The 20,269-nt window shown below is 35.6% G+C and overlaps 1 protein-coding gene across 2 annotated transcripts in view; it reads right to left on the bottom strand.

Moving 5' to 3' along the window:
- Positions 1 to 449: 449 nt before the first annotated feature.
- The window catches only part of CLTC (clathrin heavy chain), a 59,785-nt gene continuing 39,965 nt past the window's right edge, over positions 450 to 20,269 (bottom strand). The window contains exons 15-33 of one of the 2 annotated variants that reach the window (XM_045773744.2): positions 18,248 to 18,373; positions 17,487 to 17,629; positions 15,396 to 15,630; positions 14,587 to 14,709; positions 13,676 to 13,821; positions 13,269 to 13,452; positions 12,905 to 13,097; positions 12,074 to 12,231; positions 11,719 to 11,883; positions 11,492 to 11,599; positions 11,243 to 11,410; positions 10,963 to 11,112; positions 10,738 to 10,869; positions 10,118 to 10,228; positions 9,151 to 9,321; positions 8,573 to 8,794; positions 7,313 to 7,333; positions 3,600 to 3,675; positions 450 to 1,480 (exon numbers count right to left, since the gene is read on the bottom strand). In XM_045773744.2, coding sequence (XP_045629700.1) covers positions 1,356 to 1,480; positions 3,600 to 3,675; positions 7,313 to 7,333; positions 8,573 to 8,794; positions 9,151 to 9,321; positions 10,118 to 10,228; positions 10,738 to 10,869; positions 10,963 to 11,112; positions 11,243 to 11,410; positions 11,492 to 11,599; positions 11,719 to 11,883; positions 12,074 to 12,231; positions 12,905 to 13,097; positions 13,269 to 13,452; positions 13,676 to 13,821; positions 14,587 to 14,709; positions 15,396 to 15,630; positions 17,487 to 17,629; positions 18,248 to 18,373 — 2,757 coding nt within the window. In that variant the 3' untranslated portion in view covers positions 450 to 1,355. The remainder of the gene's footprint in view (positions 1,481 to 3,599; positions 3,676 to 7,312; positions 7,334 to 8,572; positions 8,795 to 9,150; positions 9,322 to 10,117; positions 10,229 to 10,737; positions 10,870 to 10,962; positions 11,113 to 11,242; positions 11,411 to 11,491; positions 11,600 to 11,718; positions 11,884 to 12,073; positions 12,232 to 12,904; positions 13,098 to 13,268; positions 13,453 to 13,675; positions 13,822 to 14,586; positions 14,710 to 15,395; positions 15,631 to 17,486; positions 17,630 to 18,247; positions 18,374 to 20,269) is intronic. The other variant, XM_045773745.2, reaches the window with a different exon arrangement.

Genomic DNA, 20,269 nt, shown 5'->3' with positions numbered 1-20,269 from the left:
CCTGCTTGTGTTCCCTCTCTCGCTGGCTGTCTCTATCTCTGTCGAATAAAAAAATCTTAAAAAAAAAAAAATCAAAGTATCCATAATTTGGGGGCCCTTGCTATTCATTCTTACATACTTTTATTTCAAGTTAATATAATATCTATGATCTGTACATTTAAGTGAAATGCTTAGAGGAAAACCTAAGGTACCACTTGGTTCAAATGATGGAGATGGCCGAAATGTAGCCCACTACAGTGCTCTTTCTTCACACTACTGCGCGTACCTTATTAACTGCAGGAAGGCACACGATGTAATGCTGTGTTTCCACATGCCGTCCCAATCCTCATTCCGCCGCTGTGCTCCTGCCTCACCGTACTGAGCCTTAGTATCCAATATGAAACTACCACGACCATGGTTTCTTTGGTTTAAGTTTGAGAGGTATTTAATTAAAACTGCCATTCTACATGTTATTTCCACAGTCCAGTAATTTATTTTAAATTTGAGTAATTTCAAATTCCACAAACAAAACTGAAGAACAGCAATATTTTGTTTGAATTCTCTCTTCTGTACACTCAGTGATCTAAAACACCACAATATCCAACATACACAAACCTCAGGGAAGGGTTAGTAAATACACACAGATTGGAATCATGGTGCTCTTTGTTCCTGAATGGAATGGTCCCACAGAAAAAGCACAGGATACAGCACAACATAAGGGCACCTGTTACATATGAAGTGAGCAAAAACACACTAGCATTTTCTATATGCGTAATGAGGAAACCTGCAGAGGTTAGAGGGTCTTTTATGCTCATTTAAAAGTCAGGCAAGTTGTCTGTAATGCATTTTTCAAATAATTTGGAGAGCACTGCAGTCCAATGTAGGATATGCTGATTAGTGTTGTCTTTGCTGGCACTGACAGTCTTACATGGTCATATACCAATATTTTTGCTGTAGCTTTTAAGTAAGATTTAAATGCATTTAGACAATACATATCGAAAGCTGTTTACATACACTAAATTTAAGAGATTCAATATTAGAGTTTTTTTTTCTTTAAACACTACAGAGTGCAAATCAGGTTCTTCACAACAGATTGAGTATTAAGCAGTTCTTCAAAGAATGAGGGGGAAGAAAAAAAAGCCCAAGTGAATAAAACATTGAAACTATTCCCCTTTGAAAATAAATTCTAAAATGATGCGGAATGTGAAATAAGCTTTTAACACAGGTGATCCGAGTTTATAGTTAGAAACAAAAAGTAGTCCTTCATGAAATAAAGGTTACAAGAACATGTGCCTGTTTTCCCGTTATAAACTGAGAAGCGGGTAGAGACGATGTTTCAGTACGAAAATAGGCGACTACAGAATCAGTTCTCTGTCTCACATGCTGTACCCAAAGCCAGGCTGTGGCTGTCCATAGGGTGGTGCAGTATAACCATAGCCAAAAGGTGCCTGGGGAGGGACTGCAACGCTGGGTCCTGCTGTCAACATCAACTGGGGCTGACCTAGAGAAGAAAAACATGAAGGGACAGAAGGTGGGGGCAGGAGGAAGGGGAAATTGTTAGCACTATAGGACTATCATACTCCTATCTCACCCACTCTAACAACAAAATCACAACTCAGAATGAGTTCTGTGGTGGCTCTTTTTTGATTATCACAATTTTGGCATGACAATCACCTTAAAAAGGGTTCTACCTAAAAAGCCAACAGTTCAGGGCAGAAGACAGAACTGTTACATTAACTATGTTATTTCATTTCATTTCAAGCAATATGCACAGCAAGATGGCTGCCAATAAGCTTATCACTGTATGGTATTCACACATTATATCTGGTGATAATATAATAAGCACAGAAAAGCTTAATTTTTTTAATCGATGTGTTTTTCCCACAGATGAACTTTTAAAGTTAGATTTAAATTCCCGATTTAAAGGGGTGCCTGGGTGGCTCAGTAGGTTAGCGTCTGACTCTTGACTTTCAGGTGGGTCATGATCGGAGGGTTGTGGGATCAAACCCCAAAGGCTGGCTCTGCACTCAGCGGGGAGTCTGCTTAAGATTCTCTCTCTCTCTCTCCCTCTCCCTCTCCCTCTGCTCACACACATGCTCTCTCCTCTCTCTAAAATAAATAAATAATCTAAAAAAGAAGTCTGATTTAAACATATCTAAATAGTAATGAAATGGTAATCTAATGCATATCTAGCAAAGAATCTAGTACTTATAATTAAGAGAAAACAAAAAGAAGACATTCAAATATGCATTAGGTATGCATATATTAGAGTATACAACCTGTTTCAAATACTGTGTTAACACTCTTACGTGCTTCATTTAAAAAAAAAAAAATTAAGTAAACTCTACCCCCTCAATAGTGGGGCTCAAACTCACAACCCTGAGATCAAGATCGCACACTCTACTGACTGAGCCAGCCAGGCACCCCAACACTCTTACGTATTTTAAATAGTGGTTGACCACATAAAGAAACCTATAGAAAACCTGGCTTATTTAAAGGGAGAAAACAACATGATACCTCTACCCACTCCCCCACAAAAGAAGTATTCTTAATCCCCCGAGTTAATGTAAACCTACTGCAAGGTCTCTCTCAGGCGAGTGACCTCGTGGCTCTCTTTTTTGTGAACAACCAAACTGCTGTTTGTGAGCAAATTCTTTTTGGAAACCAGCAGTTTGTAAAAATCACTTTTAACTTTGATACTGAAATTTTCAACTGCCTAGATGGACTCTCCATTTAAACACTCTGAAGACAAGCCAAATTCAGTACGTGCCCCTCAAGGTATTATTGTTCCTACTGTGCTTCCTATCTCAAATATGTCAAACATCTTGCTCGAAATCTTTTAACCTGCTTTAATCTAATCATCTTAATCTACTTTTAAATTTATCTTCTCCAATTTTATCAAAACTACAGAGTCCTCTAAATTCCCCAAATCCTTTTTATCTATAATAAAAAGGAGATAACTGTCATAATAGATATGGATATTCTTTCCTTTAGCAAGCTGGTCACAATTCTATGCCTTCCTCCAAAGAACACCTGGTTAATAGTGCTATGATTTATAGCCTTCTAATTCATTGTTCAAATAAGTCTGTTCACCAAGAAAGGGAAAAGGGAAGTAGTTCAGACTTGTACATGGAAGAAGAAATTAAATTGCCTTCAATATTCACTGAGAGTCTCAAGATCCTCTCTCTCTGGAAAGTTCTCAAATGGAAATAACCCAGTTCTCTGCCCTGGTTAGAACTTAAAGAGAAGATGTACTCTTTATGTAAAGCACACTAAAGACAGCCTTGGCATGTTCTCTAACCTTCTGCACTTTTGGAAAACTGAATTCATGAATATTTCTTTCTTAGTAATTTACAAATCAATCAGTGAGCAGACAATAGGAAAATTGAATTTATGGTCCTAAGTGACTGTGTTTTAATATTGTCTTTGCATTTAAGATGACCTTAATGAATAACGTCCATGTCTGCTTAAGACTGTTTTCAGAAAAAGAATTATTTCTAAACTCAGTGAGCCCTCTGCACTTTAGAAACTTACTATATTTCTGTTTTGAGGGAGGATCCTTAAAGAATGAAACATTTGTCTACTACTTTTCTGTGGGGCTAAAAAGAGAGCGAGATTACCATAAACGATAGGTTGCGTCTCTGTAGCTTGTTCTTCTTCTTTTCTCAGTGATTCCGAAGCATCTAATTTATCCACCTGGAGAAAAACATGTAATGTTACTTAGCACCTCGAAAGTATTACAAACCTAGGTTTATGGCAGAAAGTGGAAAAGCCTTAGTATGTTAAATTTTGTCAAAATAAAACAGACTAAAGAACATTCTCAGGCCCCCTCAAATTCAATGGCAATGTTCACAGTTCAGTCAAGGTGATTTTTAGCACTGTCATTATAAACCCTCAGGAAGGAGGGATTTATAAATGCCATAAAAGCTCACGCCAGGCTAATACTGGGCATGCTAGGATGCAGCCAGCCTGAGGAAGGGAAATAACAAGAAGGAACCACTTTTTCAAATGAAGTTTAGACCATATCAAAGGTAATAATAATGAACTCATGACCAGGCAAGACTTCCCTCCCCAAAGGAAAAGATATTCAAAGAAGTAAATGAGTTAATGACTGGACAAATACTCATTTGGAATAAGCTATCTTTTGCCAACTGTGCAGTTTCTGCTGATAATTGTTACAGGTGCGGACTGAAGTTCAAGACACAAAGTGGCTCCATATTCCATCTTTTAGATAAAGACAGGCTGCATGTTTTAATGCTCTATTTTCTAAGAAGTAGAAATAGTAGTAGGAATGCCTAATTTTTGCCCCAATGTCTTGAGGAAGAATTTTTTTTTTTTGCTTTTAATTAAGCAAAGAAGTGGCTATTACATGCTAACTATTCTAAATAAAAGTGGATAGTATCAGACAGAACTAATACTGTAGGAGTCCAAATGTTTAAAAAAATTTTTTTAAAAAGTGAAAGAAAGGAGCTGGAATACACAGGTCCCTTCACAAACTAGTTGAGTGACCCTGGCAAATCAGTACACTGATCTTCAAATTTCCTGTCTGTATAAAGATAGCTGAATAAGATAGTCTGCAAAATTTGTTCTGGGACTAACATGATTTGGTTCTGTAATTCTGTGAAGAATTGCACAGAAATGATATTAGGAGAGTGGGCTTATGGGATGTCTACTATACAACTTCCACCTGCATTTTAAAGTATATTTGTCTTTTAAACTATATTTAAAAGTCTATCATACTTCAGGCAAAACTAAAACTTCAAATTTTGATGTTATCTATTACTCGTGGTTTTCCAAGTCCTAAGTGCGCTGGGTGAGATGGGGGGCAGAGTGCAGGAAAAACATTTAATGAATATTCATGGCATATTACTCAAAAAGGCAAATATTGAAAATCACAAAAAAAGATATGCAGACTTCAGTGAAAAACTATAAAGACCAGGTCCTAAAAAGGTTAAAGTAGCTCCTAGTTTCTACTTGAAACTATTTAAAATAGTGTGTGAGTCTTCACACAGGTTATTGAGGTCGGGACAGTATTTTATATATATTTTAATTGTCCCGTATTAAATATTATAAATGTAAATCAAATCCATTCTAGTTTACCAGGGAGTAATTTGAGAAAAGTAAGCTGAGGTAGACACCCTAGATACCTCCAGATAAAATGTGGTTTATCTACACTAGGAAAATGGATTAGTTATGCTTTTGTATGCTGTTTTCCTGTTTTACAGCCTAAGTGTTCATGTGTTACAAATTACCCCAATATCAAATTAAAAACAACTATGGAGTAGAAGTACCATGAGAAATACCCAATATTTGGCAAACTTAAAAAAATTACTTCAGCTGTATACTTTAAAGCACACTCTGTGCCATCAGGGTCAGACAGGGTTTTGCTAACTAAACAGTATCCAAGAGTGAGCTAAAGAGGTTATATAAAAAAATACATGGATGAGTGTACATAACTTCCAAGTTAATAGAAGAAAAATGAAACGCCAACCAAAAAAAAGTCACCACTGCATAATACATTTCCAGACTTTCAAGGAAAAGAATCTGAAGTTAACACGTGTTTAAATATTAATGTCAGAGGTGAATCTGAGTCTGATGTTCAAGAAAAACATTCTATTAAAGTAATACATTAAAGACTTAGGAGAAGAAATATCACAATGCCCAGGCATGGACACAGACAGGTTGGGCATAGGGGAAAAAACAAAAAAATAATAACTCTGAAGGAATAGCATCAAATTAAGCAAAAAATTTTTATTTTTCTATATAATGGGACAGCCTCTGGCACAGCAACATCCAATTTTTGTTTCCACTGACCCAATTTAGATTGCTCAAAAAAGAAAAGCAGAGAAGGCTTTAATGAACACAAGCTTTTGTTAAGAGCTGTAACAAAAGTTTCTGATCCTTGGATTTAAAAAGAAAAATCACAGGTAAGCATGTCACTGAGTTCAGTTCCATCTGTACTATTAAAATTCACTATAATGTAAAAGGCTTTTCCACAAAGACTGCAATATGCTGCAGAGGAAAAGTTAACATGCAGTCAGTTATTTTGGTGTATGTGTGCATGAAAAAAAGGCAAAAGTACTGAAGCAAGAAGTGAGATCTGAAGATGACTGTTGCTATACAGGCTCTCAAGAAACACACACAGCCCACAGCAATGCTTTAAGAGTTTCAAAAGTAGTATGATGTAATTGCAATGACTCTTGTACATGCTTGATTTAAAACAATGCGTAACACTGCAGTTCAATTACCTGTTTTTCACACACACGCTTTCTAACTGCCTTGCCTACTAGCTGCTGAAGGGCCTCACACACAATGCATTTTACTCAGGTTTGCCCTAAGTTCCAATGGTGATTCCAGTTTGGTTCAACATAATTCCAAGGCATTGTCCCCCACCCAAATTCTTTCAAATTTGTTTCAACTCTCCTTTACCTTCCCACCCTTTTATTACAGCAATTTGATACCAGACTTAAGTTTGTTTCATTTATACTGGGATGGAGACAAGCCAATGAAGGAAGCAGCAACCAAAAGGTGCCTAAATTTGACCTTGGACAAGCCAACGGATGAATAAGAGCAAATTTTAGGTAGCTTCAAAGGTGTGCCTTATTACAGGAAGAAGTTAATATTGCTTCGTTATACACGGAAATAATCCATGTTGCTTAGCAACAATTATAGCAAGCTACTCTCACGATTAAAAAAGTTTTGATTCTTCTTGAAAATGGACTAGCACCATAAGAACTGGACACCTGGAGAAACATGAGGAAAGTCTCTTCGGAAGCAGCTAGTATCTCTTGTATCTACTTTCAGCAAAAAATTAGTAAGAATCAAGAGATCAGAAACTGGATCACAGTCCTTCAATACCAAAAAAAAACCCCAAAAAGCCTTTTAGGGCATATATATACATATATAAATTCAACAACTGTCAGGCAAGCTCACAAAATAAAACCAGAGGCTGCTTAAATTTATTTAGAATATTAAGAAAATCCTATTATGGTCCAGATACCCTGACAGGGAAGAGAAATTTCCTGAAACTTTGGAATTAATATGGAAACTCACCATGCTCAGTTTTTAATAATATATTTAAGAGAGACTGTGAACCAACTACTGATTAGCCTCCTGCCCTTCCTAAAGCCTATTAGCCGATTAGTAGCAAACATCTACTAATGTCCTACAGCTCTATCATAGTTATGTTTCAAGGGACTTGCAGAGGCTTTAGTGAAAATTTATTGGGGGGAAAAAGCAGCAGCAGCAGTGTAGAAAAGGAAGGAAAAAAAATCATGCAAATTCCTTAGACTTAGTCCTCCAGACTTAAAGATGGAAAAGAATCAACTTTCACCTTTTCCTTTATTGCATCAACCTGCAAAGGAATTCAGAAGGTGCAGCTTAGAAAAAAATCAAATTCCATATTGAGCATAAAAAGGTAGAATCAGCAACAAAGGTTTAGGGGAGAAACATCTAACCACTAAAAAAGGCATGAGAAAAGTGAAAATAAAGGGCATACTGGAAGCAAAATTTAGAATTTTTTTTAAACTTCAGAGATTATTGCGGAAGAATTTATGCTAGAGTCAGTGTGATAGAAAGCAGCTTAATCGCTAGTAAAACTTACAGCATTTCGGTTAACAGCAGCTTAGAGCCAAGTCTCATAAGTTGGCATTATGCACATGAAAAGAAGCTATTCTCATCTATGGCTCGCATAAGGCAACCGTTTTTTCTTACACTGGACTTCAAGCAGTTTTTACACCAAAAATGTTAATTCTTAAAAAATTATAACTGAACACAATGGTATCTACTTAGATGGCAGCCTAAGGGGTATATACTGGGGGTATTAGTACTTTTCCCCCCCTTTAGTCAGGCATGCTGAAAAGATCAGTTGTGAAACTGATTTTAATAAACATGTTTTGCTTTAACAAATGGATCCTTTAGGACCATTTTAAAATGTTCTACAGTAAAAGAGCTAGTAACCGTTGTGGATCAAGGGAATAAAAAAAAAATTTATAACATCAAAAAGGGACACTAAGATAAGTGAATTTTGTAAGATGATTATACCCACAGCTTGTTTAATGTACTTTTAGGTAATATGTTAATTATTAACCTATGATATTTTTAAATTAGGGGTTAAGCTACCAAAATATTGAGATTAATGGGATGTTAAGAATATAGATTTTGCTTCCCCAGAAGAAACAGGCAGACATATTAAAGTCAAGAAGCAACCAAATAAAAGGGAATCTACACTACTAAGTTATGGATATCTGTGTAATAAGAACTGATTTGAGGAAGATGTTATTCTGGAAAAAAAAAATATTTTATTAGATGTTTTAAAAAAAAAAAAACCCAAACATAGAATATAGAAATAACACTATTCGCCCTCAGAAATACATGGAGGGTAAACATTCTGACAAATTATGTTTGAGTTCCCTTTTCCATTCAATGTCATTTGTCAGACATTACAAATTTCTGGAGAACAAAAATATTTTATGACAACCAAATGACTTACACTTCTACTAGAGAAAAAACATTTGAAAAAATAAATCTGCACTTGGAATTTTACATATTCTCAAGGTTAAGTAGTTCTGAATACACCCAGAGGCACCATTACCTTTGTCAAGTATTCCTTCATGACCTGGATGAAATAGGGCATGGCAAAATCCATGATATTGTGCCTCCATGCAGTTTCCAGGACAACGTCTGGCCTTAAAAGATCATAACAGGTAAAAAGACAAGCTCCAAAGCACTCTCTTTTTTCTTCCTGCAAAAACCACTGTAGGAGTTCTTCAGCCAACTCAGTATCTTTAGATTCAGAGGCATACTGCATTGCATCCTATTCAAAGGAAAGGATGAAGGTCAAACATTAAATTCAAATATACTAAACTGGCAAAATGAGTAATACAAAGGGGGAGAAAAACATCCCAGTTATATCATTTAAACTGAAGATTTGTTTAAAGAAAAGACGACAGGGTAACATTCTTTCTTTTTCAACAGAGGTTTGACATAAACAGAAGATGACCCCCAGAATCAAGAAACTAATTACCATCTCCCTCAAATGGGGGCTTAAAGGCAATTCTCATCTACTAATACTTGTATAGACTATCATCACTTCGAATATACCATTTTTAGGGTTAAGACAGATCACCTAGTACTTGATTTAACAGGCCTGCCCCCACCAACTTTATCCACCTTGTACAGGCTATCTTTCTTGCACAGCTCTACACTCTGTTTCCAGCGATTGTTCCCTTTGAAGAGATAAGCAGCAATTCTTCTGAACTCAATAAGTTCATGTTTTTCCAAACGCTGAGCAAGTGAGATATTGTCAAAGTTGTCATAAGCATCTATTGATGTTCGCAAAGCCTTAAAGAAAAAAAAAAATCCAATGCCAAATGAGTTTTAGTTTAAAATTTGTTTCATCATTTTTCATTTAAAAAGTTGCAAGCTGAACAAGTATGGAGGTTCTCAGCAATCTGATTGTGTAACAATAAACTCCTCAAAGGTACTACAAAATTTCTAAAGGCACAATTTTCTCCAAGGTTTTCAGTATCAGGAACTAACTTGAATAGTAATGAAAATGGGAGGATTTGTAATTTGGAGGATAAAATTTAATGCTTTAGAGAAACTCCTGTTAAAATTAAACATGATATTTAGTAACACAGATCAGCATGAGATCTGAACCCATTACGCTGATAGTAAGAGAAAGAAAAAAGGCAACTGGCTTAACCTTAACTCTAATTTTGTGTTTGCAAAATTCTTCACAAGGCAAAGTTTATTAAAAGACAGATACTAATATGCTATTGGGCAAGACAAGCAGTGAATAAATACACTTAATACCAAGTAAGTTTTATGGACTAGTTAAGAGGTCAGAGACTTTTTGAACCTTACCTACAATCTATATGTTTAGGGACAAAATAACCATAATATTTTTCTAAAGCATTAACTAAGACATGATCTAAGCAAAACTCTGCAAACTTGGAATTAGAACTCAGCTTTATCAATCCTGAAAACATCAGTAAATTTAGATCCCAGGCATCGAAGTACCTACTGTTTACAATCCTAAGGGACAATGGGCTTTTTTTACCCCAAGACCTATCAACTTAACGACTCAATCATAACCTCAGTTTTGAGAATATATGCAAGAACTAAAAGGTTTTACCTGATAATCTTCTTCTGTAATAAAGAGGTTGTTCAGTGATTCATTCACAGATTTGTTATTGTGGTTTTGAACTGAACGCAAATATGGTTTCACCAGTGGTAGCTGTTTAACCTTTAAAATAAAAGAGTTTTGTTACAAATGCAGCATATCCTTAAAGTTCAACAAAAGTTGAAATAAGTCTTAATTCCTTGCTGTGAGATTCTATTTTTTTTTTTTTAAGATTTTATTTATTTATTTCACAGAGAGAGACAGCGAGAGAGGGAACACAAGCAGGGGGAGTGGGAGAGGGAGAAGCAGGCTTCCTGCTGAGCAGGGAGCCCGATGTGGGGCTTGATGTAGGGCCCTGGGATAGTGACATGAGCCGAAGGCAGATGCTTAATGACTGAGCCACCCAGGCACCCCTGAATTTTTTTTAAGATTTATTTATTTGACAGAGAGAGAGTGTGTGTGCATGCACAAGCAGTGGGAGCAGCAGAGGGACAAGGAGAAGCAGGCCCCCCACTGAGCAAGGAGTCCGATGAGGGGCTCAATCCCAGGACCCTGAGATCATGATCCAAGCCAAAGGCAGCTGTTTAACGAACTTAGCCACCGCCCCAAGGTTCTGAAGTTTTTTAAATTACCTTGCTGAAATAATTGACTGCACGAGTATGATCCAACCGGGGAGACAGCACCATCAGCAAATCATTTAACAACAGAGGCTTGAATTCTAAGTAGAACTGTATTGCTCTGTAGTACAGTTCTACATTGGCAACCTAACATGGGAAAAAATCCATATGTAAGTTAAGCGTTATTTCCTAATGAGTTCTCTCCTTTTAGAGCCTCTCTCTTCTGAAGAAGATACACACCTTGGTAATTATATCTTTGAACTGCCCTTCTTTCCATGCATCAGTTGGATGATTCATCATAGTAATTATGGCATTATCATATTCTTCATACTTGTCATACAAAAACACCAATTCTGCCCAAAGATGAGCTTGTTCTGCAGCTCTAAGCACCTACGAAACAAAGATTTAATTGCTTTAGATATGAGTCTGTAATTCTAGCTAAAGCCTAAAAAAGGAAAGCTTTTTTAAAGTTTTAGTTACAGCTTTGGAGCCACCTCACAATGTTAAAAGGCTGGGTTACCTTAGGAATATTCACTCTAGACCAGAACAGCTCCAGGTGCTCTCTCATTTTCTGTGGCTTAAATTTAGAATATAGAATAGCTAATTCGGTAAACATTCCCATATGAGCTCGCTCAAGTCCCAGTGCTGCTTCCAACATGGTTATCAGTTCTTCAAAATATCCTCGATCCTAAATAAGGGAAATACACAATTAAAGATAAGACTATCTGTGGCAATAGCTCTCAATTAATAAAAGACTCCTGTTCAATACCTGATAGTAGTTGATAAGTTCCTCCAATTCATCTGCATGTACTACTATATGAAGCCCACACATCTGAGCAAGACGGAACTCCTTGCCATCTACACAGGCGAAGCAGACCTATAACAAATATTTCAATTATGTAAACTCAAATATAAACATGGCTGGTTAATTCAATTAGTCAATTTAAAGAGATTTCTAAGAATCTTAATTCTTCACTCAAATTGGTGTGGGATTACCTCTTTCCATGTTCGAGTACTGTTAGCTTTCCTAGCTCCATCAACAGCTGCCTGATATTCACCCAGGTGAACCAGAGTAGATGCCAAGCGTCCAAAATTGGAAACATTATTGTACAATAACTTAGCAGCATCATACATTTTTTCATCATAACAACGGTCGCCAACCTGAAACAAACACAATCCATTTTCAGTAAGCATAAACTCAATCCTCTTTCCAAAGTCACAACTCAGTTTAATACTGAGAAACATTATTTTTTCTTGGAAATCATCAATTGTGATAGGTTAGATACTATTAATAAAGTTGCTTAACAGTTTATTTTTACACTCTGAAAAAAAATCTGAACAGGAAACCCACTTGTTGGATATGAGCATTATTTGGCCCATTGATGAACTCTTCTAACTCTGCAAGGCGGTTTGTTTTAGCCAGGGCAAATATCAATTCTGTCTCCACATAGGACTCACGAGCCTTCTTACGGGCCATCTGCAAGTACTTCACTAGTTCTTCCCAGTTTCCTAGGTATAAAGAAGAAAATAAATCCAAACACTAACATCCTAACATTTATCTTTTCACTCGAGTAAATGAGAATTGTTAATTTCCTTTCTAAGGAAACAATATAGAGAATAACAAATGTAAACAATGAAATGTATCTAAAATGGCAAAATTTCTATTACATTTCTGTATTATCACTGACCAAATGAATAGCTAAATTTCCCTTTTTCTTAGAGTTGTAAGATTAGAACTCGATCAGAATTTTATGAGATTTCAGAGGCGCCTGGGTGGCTCAGTCAGTTAAGCATCTGCCTCTGGCTCAAGTCACGATCCCACGGTCCTGGGATCAAGGTCTGCATCAGGTTCGTTGCTCTGCAGGGAGCCTGCTTCTCCCTCTCCCCACCCCCCACCTCGTGCTCTCACTACCTCTCTCTCTCTCTAATAAATAAAACCTTAAAAAGAATTTTATGAGATTTCAAAACAGAAAATTAATCTTCCCTATGGACATTTATAAGTTCACAAAATGCAGCCCCTCTGTATGCGGACTAAGATGGAGTGCTAAATGTCTTCACAAGTAACCATGCAGTATCTCACTCCTACATAAATTCAGAATAGACCAGTATCTCAACACTTAGCTTAATCATAGCTTAGGCCCATTTTCTGAGGTCACAAACACATAAAAGTAAGAAGTCATACCACTAGTGTTGGCAGCCTGAACAACTTCCATGTAGGATGAAGGATCATCTGCTTTGATATAAGAATCAATGGCTTCTTTCACCATTCCTTTCTGCAACTGGGCTTTTGCAAGCTGACTCCAGACTGCAGGTTCATTGCAGCGTTCAGCAAATTCATACGCCCGATCCAAATTTCCAATATGCTCAATCAAGACCTAGGCAACCAATTTTTGAATTTGGGTTATAGTAGAATGAATCCTGCCACATAGCAATTACATTTAAACAGTTAGGATTTTATTGCTCTTCTATTGCCAAAGCAATCAATTATGCTGGGCCTAACAGTACAATGCATCCATTAAATCAACTTAGGCAATCTGAAGATCTACCTGAACTGCTGAAGTATTGACATCAAATTTCCGGAAAATGGCAAATGCTTCTTCAAACAACTCATTGCAGATGGCGATATTGGCAATATCTGGGGCATCGTAATTATCCAGGCGGTTAATATACTCCATAACACGTGTACGGTCAGCCTTGATTGCAGTGAGGATGAGAAGGTTTTGCAGATTCCTTTTAAGAAAAAAAATTCATTATTTCAAAAGCTTATTAGTCATAAAGAACAAACACTGTGACTATGAAGAGTTTTTTGTCTCAGAGGCAGGGTGAGAGGAGGAGGGTATCAGAAGATCAGAATTCAAACAACATCCTCTAATCTCTTTGTTCCTTTTCAAAACTGACAGGCTGTAATTTAAGACTGAATATAAATAGCCAGTGGACCCTTCTTATAGCATACCTGTGTTCACTGAATACAGAGTTATCAAGGACAATTTTTTCCAGCAGTTCAATGAGTTCATTAGGAAGGTCTGCAGTCATGAAAGCCTTGACAGTTACTGACACTTCTTCAGGGTCCTGAGTCTCAGACAAAGCTGTCTGCACAACCTACAGAGTATAGAGATAGATATACATAGATATAGATACACAGGGATTTAAGTACTGAAAATCAAGGTGTTTATGAAGACATTATCTAATAAGAATAAGCTGGCATCTCAGTAGAAAACTTGAAATACTGAAGAATGAAGGAGGAAAAATACCTTTAAGTTCACCACAGGAAGGTTTTTCTACACAAATCTACATATATCCACATCATGTGTACTTCCATTCTCTAGCAAAACCACCCTAATTATATCATTTCTCTCTTTTTCCCTGATTAAAAGTATTATTCGTAATAACCACTCCTCATTATCACTTTAATGGCTAAATATGAATTCAACCACATAGATGTGGCAATACCGACCCAGTAATTCCTCTATTTTTGGCTAATTGAATGGCTCCCAGGTGCTTCAATAAAGTATTTTTTCCCCTGAAGCTTTGTATCTAAAATGGGATTTTTCCTTAGAACTGCTTCCTAGGAGAGGAACGAAAAATAAATAACCTTCAATTTATTCTCTTCCATATTTGTACTTCTACCAGGAGAATTTAAGAACCAATATAACAACCTTCAATTTTTAAGATTTTAAAAAATGTTTCAATTTATGATTTGTGTGCAATATATATGTATATTAGTATAATTTTATTTTCTTCTGTTTTTTTACTGCCTTCTCTTGTAGTTAAATATGATCCATTTGAGTACATATGGGTATGATGACAGGAAAGGTTTTATTCATAGGTAAAAAGATGAGCCTTAAACACATTTGCCAATTTTACCTGGTCAATTAGGGGTCTCCTGTAAGGATTGCTTTCCAGCAGCACACTACCCCATAATTCTGGATCCTTTCGGCGTACCAAATACCGGGAAAGACTTTTAAAGAGGGAATTCTCATTGCAAACCTAAATAAGATATTAAAGGTTAGTTTCAAGGTAAAAAGTAAAGATTTTTTATAGACTAACTTTAGTTTTAAAAGTTATTTCCTATGATATATACCGTTTATTGTTTTATTTTTTTAAAAATTTATCACTTTTACATATCAACTTGAATAGGTCACAATCAAGTTTTTATTAAAATTCATCATGTAATCCCGGACTAAAAGGGAAAAAATGCTGTAAAGGACATTATCGGGATAATGACAAAACTAGAATAAGACAGATTTTAAAATTATTCTGTCAGTGTTAAGATGACTGAAGTTGGTATCTACAGTGTGGTTATGAAAACAGAATATCTTTAGTCTTAGGAAATACACTCTGAAGAGGTACACAACTTATTCTCATATGTACACATATACATATATATGTGTGTATATGTGTATTTATGTACGCGACAGTGTATGAGAACACAAATGATAAAACTACTGGGCTTAAAATGTTAATAGGTGAATACAGACTTAATTTATTATTTTGGCCACTTTAAATTCACAATTATCGGCAAATAAAATTTTTTTAAAAAGCACACATCTATAAGGAATGCTCTGTATTACCTAAAGCCACTGTGAAACTCAAAATTCACTAATCTAACATTATACAACAGGTTTTCAAAAATGCAGCCTTCTCTCTGTACACATTTAGCTAGCAGTACTCACATTAATAAGTTCCAGATCACACTGGCCACGTTCATAAGCAACACAGGCCAGATGTGGATCTCTCTTCTCACAATACTTTCCAACAACGCGACTGTCATAATAAGGATTTTCACGAAGAAATCTCTCTGGGTTGTTATTACTGTCTATGTAGATTTTGGCTAATGCGTTGTGAGTAGCAGGCTCCTCACAGCCCTCATGAATTCTGGCCTCTAGCCAAGGCAGAAGCAGTTTCAATCTAGTATTAAAACAAAACAAAACAAAAAAAACCACGTACACACACACAAAACAACAATACAAAACCACACGATATATTATTAAAAAAACACATCTCTTGACAATGCTAACTACAGAAGTACCTTATAGTATATAATATGCTTTCCCATACATAATTTTGAATTCTCAATAATTCTATTACAAATTGGGAAATTAAGATTCAGAGATGGTTAAATGTTTTGCTCAAGATTACACAAAAGGTATAGAAGACTCTCTTTAGAATCTCCCAGACCTATCTGCTACATTATTTAGATAGGATACAGAAATGTACAAAATATCCAGACTTCAGATAAATTGTTTGGAAGTCAGATGGGAATGTCGTATGGAGAAAATAGGCTAGATTACCTAAGGTTCCTTACAATTTTAACACAATTTACAGACATTACCTACAGCCAAAGGGGGCAGTACCCTAAATACACAATGTGAACAAAATCTGGTGACTTTAGAAGCTCTGGGTTTAATAATTCTAGCAGTCATAGGATCATGGTTTCACTAAGCTACAGCTTATGTTTCAATGGTCCTGACGACCCAACACTCTTTTGACCACGGTTTAAGTATTAAAACCTAGAGGGGGCGCCTGGCTGGCTCACTTGGCGGAACATGCAACTCTTGATCCCAGAATTAAGTTCAAGCTCCACGTTGGGTGAGAAGATTACTTAAATAAACAAACTTTAAAAAAATAAAAAAAAAAGCACCCAAAGGAAAAACAGGCCATATTCTGGCTACCAAATTCATGTAGTTATTAGGAAAACACTCCCATTAGGGTAAAGACACAAATTTGTATTAAGGCAAAAAAATCATGATCCTATGAACAAGTTCAACCCAGGCAGATGTGCCATGGCAACTGAAAAAATAAACATTAGCTAAGGCACATCTAGACTAGTGACTCAGCTCTAGTTTATCACAATATAATTTATCATTGAAGACCAAATTGTCTAACTGTAACTATCTGGCTATTTGTTTGGAATATAAAAACAAACAAGATCATTTTCAGGTATTAGATTTTAAGACTCAACTGAAACCTCTTTCTAAATGTTAAATTGTTACGACCTATAATCAGTTCAAACTAGGCTCAAGCTTTTAAAATCAATACTATATTCTATATCTCCATTGTCCTTGAATACAAAATTTTTGTTTGAAATATTCAAATACAAATTCTACGAATACCATTTCTAGGATACCTATACCAACTCAGGTTAAAATTAAACCCCATAGGTTTTCTTGTTATCTTTTCATAGCCAGAGTAACTTCCCACTGTTAGACCAATCCACCAACCTCATTTACTACATCAACACTTTCTAAGCACTAGTTCATTAAAATGTCCCAGCTAAAAAAGACTTCATGGTATAATAAATATCAGAAGCACTTATACTATACTGTCCTCTACTGGAAACTCAGAATTCATATTATCACATTAAAATTAAAAATCAGTTTAACCCAGAGTTATACAGGGAATTCTTTTCTCTCATTATACTTGACATAAATTAATCAGAGAAGAATTAGTTACTAAAACGGTGTCATACCTAACTAAAAAGAGGTTTTTTACATAGCTTACATTAAACATACAGTCAAACCACACAGCTGTAATTATAAACACGTAAATAACGTCTATGACAAAACTGTAATGTTTTAGAAAACGGATTTTTTTTTAGCACGACAGCTAGCTGATCACTTCTAAATTAGATGTCTCCAGGGAATTATAATCCATGTTTTATTGAATAGCTTTTAGGTAAATGACAGTCTGTATTTTTAATCCATTAGCATGCTAAAAGAGACTACTAATTTATCCCATTTAGGCAGGTTAAAATGGTACTGCACCTGTTTCTTTTTTCAACCTCAGCAACAAGCTCATCAGTAGAGAATTGACCTCTTACAACAAGAATCAAGTTTTTAATGACATCTTCAGAGCAATCAACATCAAGCAATCCTCCAATAACCACAGGAAGTCGACTTGGATTCACCTACGGTTAAAAAAAAATGCCATTATGTTATTAATAAGCAAAGCAAAAAAGAGTTTTAAAAAAATTAAACTCATTTCCCTCTTTTAAGCTCAATTTAAAAATTCAGTAATAAACCAAGAGTCTAAATTTAAAAGTAGACAGAAAATGTTAGGAGGAAGTCTGGGTTGGTTAATTACTTACCTCAGCATTGCTCTAAACTAAGTAGGTCTGTTCAAAGAAGCTACAGTCACAGAATGTTTATGGAAGACTAATTAAAAGGCCACCATTACAGAAAAAATGCTTTTCTATTTCTCAAATTAGAAGGTAAGGCTTCAAATATCTATGTTTAAGATGGTTTTAAAACTGCTCTAAAGTCTATCGCCTCTACATGAATACCTCAGGGGTTGGGTTATCAAGTAACTAGTATGTAGGTCACTCAACTTTTTCAACCACAGGAGTCTGTTCTGTTTTATGCTTAACATGAAGGTAAAATTCTAATCTAAATAAGGATTCTGGGGGGGGGGGAGCTGACAGGCATTATAGCAGACCACTCCCATTTTGTACAGTTTCAAAAGGAATGAAGATTTCCAGAGTGTGAGAAGTAAAAGTTACAGTAAGGTATTTTTAAGCATTACTTACCTTTTGTACATATATCTCTATATACTTTTGAAGATTATTTCTATATAAATAGAGCACCAAATCATGGACAAAGTCAAATCGATCACATACAATGATAAGTGGTAACTGATCTGTTAGCTTTGCTTCCTGAAAAAAGAACAAAAAGAAGCCTTAATTTTCCCCTTCTGTAAGGTTATCAAATCTATGTTAAATATGAGAATCTGTTCTACACTGGTGGGGGAGGCTCACATAAACTTGGCTCTTCTCTCAAAGAAATGCCTCAGTAGCTGGTGTGTGCCCATCCCAGTTTCACTATATTTTTACTAAGCTGGACTTAGATTCATAGCAAAACACCAAGTCCTTTCCACATATACCCTTTACCAAAAAAAGTAACAAATTAAGATTTGTGAGCCACCAGTGGCATTTAGGATATAAATTCATCACTGTAGGACTTTCATTAATAATAACATTGCAAGTGAGTTTGGAGTTGACTTAAGAACTACAGTCACATTACAAAAATTACGGCATAAATGGCTCATAGTTGTTTCAAACTAATGATTTTTTTTTACCCCTCCCAAAATTCCAATCTATGTGGCCAGCCTCTAACACAATTACAATGAAGCCTACAGGGAACAGCATGATGGTTTAAAAAAAAAAAGCACATAAGGAAAAGACATCTTTAAATTACCAATCACTTTTACCATTACAAATACCAAGCTATAATCCTACTTATAGATTGACACAAATGTTACAGACAGATAGGTAAGACCTATACTGGGCATTTACCTGATACATGTCCTGTTACATTCCACAGATATAAGGTACAGCACAAAAAACAACAGTTTCCATCAGGAATTCATTTATACACAGTGAAACATTCCTCAATAAATGATTCCTCTATGTCAGTCTACTAAGGAAGTACAACTAAGCAGGACAGGACTTCCCCCAATGACAGCCACTGAGAACATTATTTGCAATGTTAAAATAAAATGGTTCCTAAGTTTAGTGCATATCACTCATCCAATTATAAATAATTTGAAGATCAGCCTATGAAATGTTCAGAGAACACCAAACTAAATCTGGGAGTCAGGAGAAATTCCGAATAAAAAAATTGAACTGGCTGTAAATCTGAAGTGGAAGTTCAGCTGCAGATTTTTCCCATTAAGTCTAAAGCATGTATTACTTAGCACCATGGAAACTCTGCACTAACAGCTACAATCATTTCTAGAAAAAATGTTGGATCTGCCTATCCAAAAGATTTCAGTTGGCCAAGTTTTTCCTACTAAATGAACATCAGAAAGTTAGCGGATCAACACACTAATCTTCTTTATCCTCTTTAATATACACATAAAATATTATATACTTATTCTAGAACTTAGAAAATACACTTGGAAGTAATGTAAGATTACCTAGGTGTTCTATTCTCATGCATGGGTGTTTAAGATTTCTGCTGGTAAAGACAACTATACTGTATTTCCCAAGAAAATTTAAGAGTGAAAAGTAGATAAAAGCTAGTGTATTTTCTTGACTGCTAAATCTGCACATGATTTCACACATGGGAGTAATGCTACTAATATTTTAAATTATTTACTAAAAAGGTTAACCCTCTAGCTACTATGGTTAAACATTTTAAGAACAAAATTGAAATTATATAAACAGGTTCAGAGATTTTCTTAAACATTAAGTTATTCACTTAACTAATATTTACTGAGTATCTATATACTGAATACTGTTCTTATGCACTGTAGACATAGCAGGGAACAAAGTAAAGCATTCAGCATTCTCTCAAGGAACTTATGTTCTAGTGGGAAAAGGCAATGTCTTGTAATGTTAAGTGTTTTAAAGAAAAATAAAGCAGACATGGGGGAGGTGAAGAAGGTACAGGGATGGGTTTTATTCTAAACAAGGTAATCTGAGACATCCTTTCTCACATTTCATCAGAAATGTGAACAAAGGTAAGGAATTCTAGTCATGAAGATTTGAGAAAAAAGTAGAAAAGGGCACAAGCAAATGTCCTGGGGCAGGAAAGGGTTCAGGGAGTTC

This window comes from Ursus americanus, chromosome 23 (assembly GCF_024610735.1).
Source record: "Ursus americanus isolate L20-20 chromosome 23, mUrsAme1.1.p, whole genome shotgun sequence".
Taxonomy (NCBI): domain Eukaryota; kingdom Metazoa; phylum Chordata; class Mammalia; order Carnivora; family Ursidae; genus Ursus; species Ursus americanus.
Note: the sequence above shows the minus strand (reverse complement) of the source record. Positions and strands in the feature narration are given on the sequence as shown.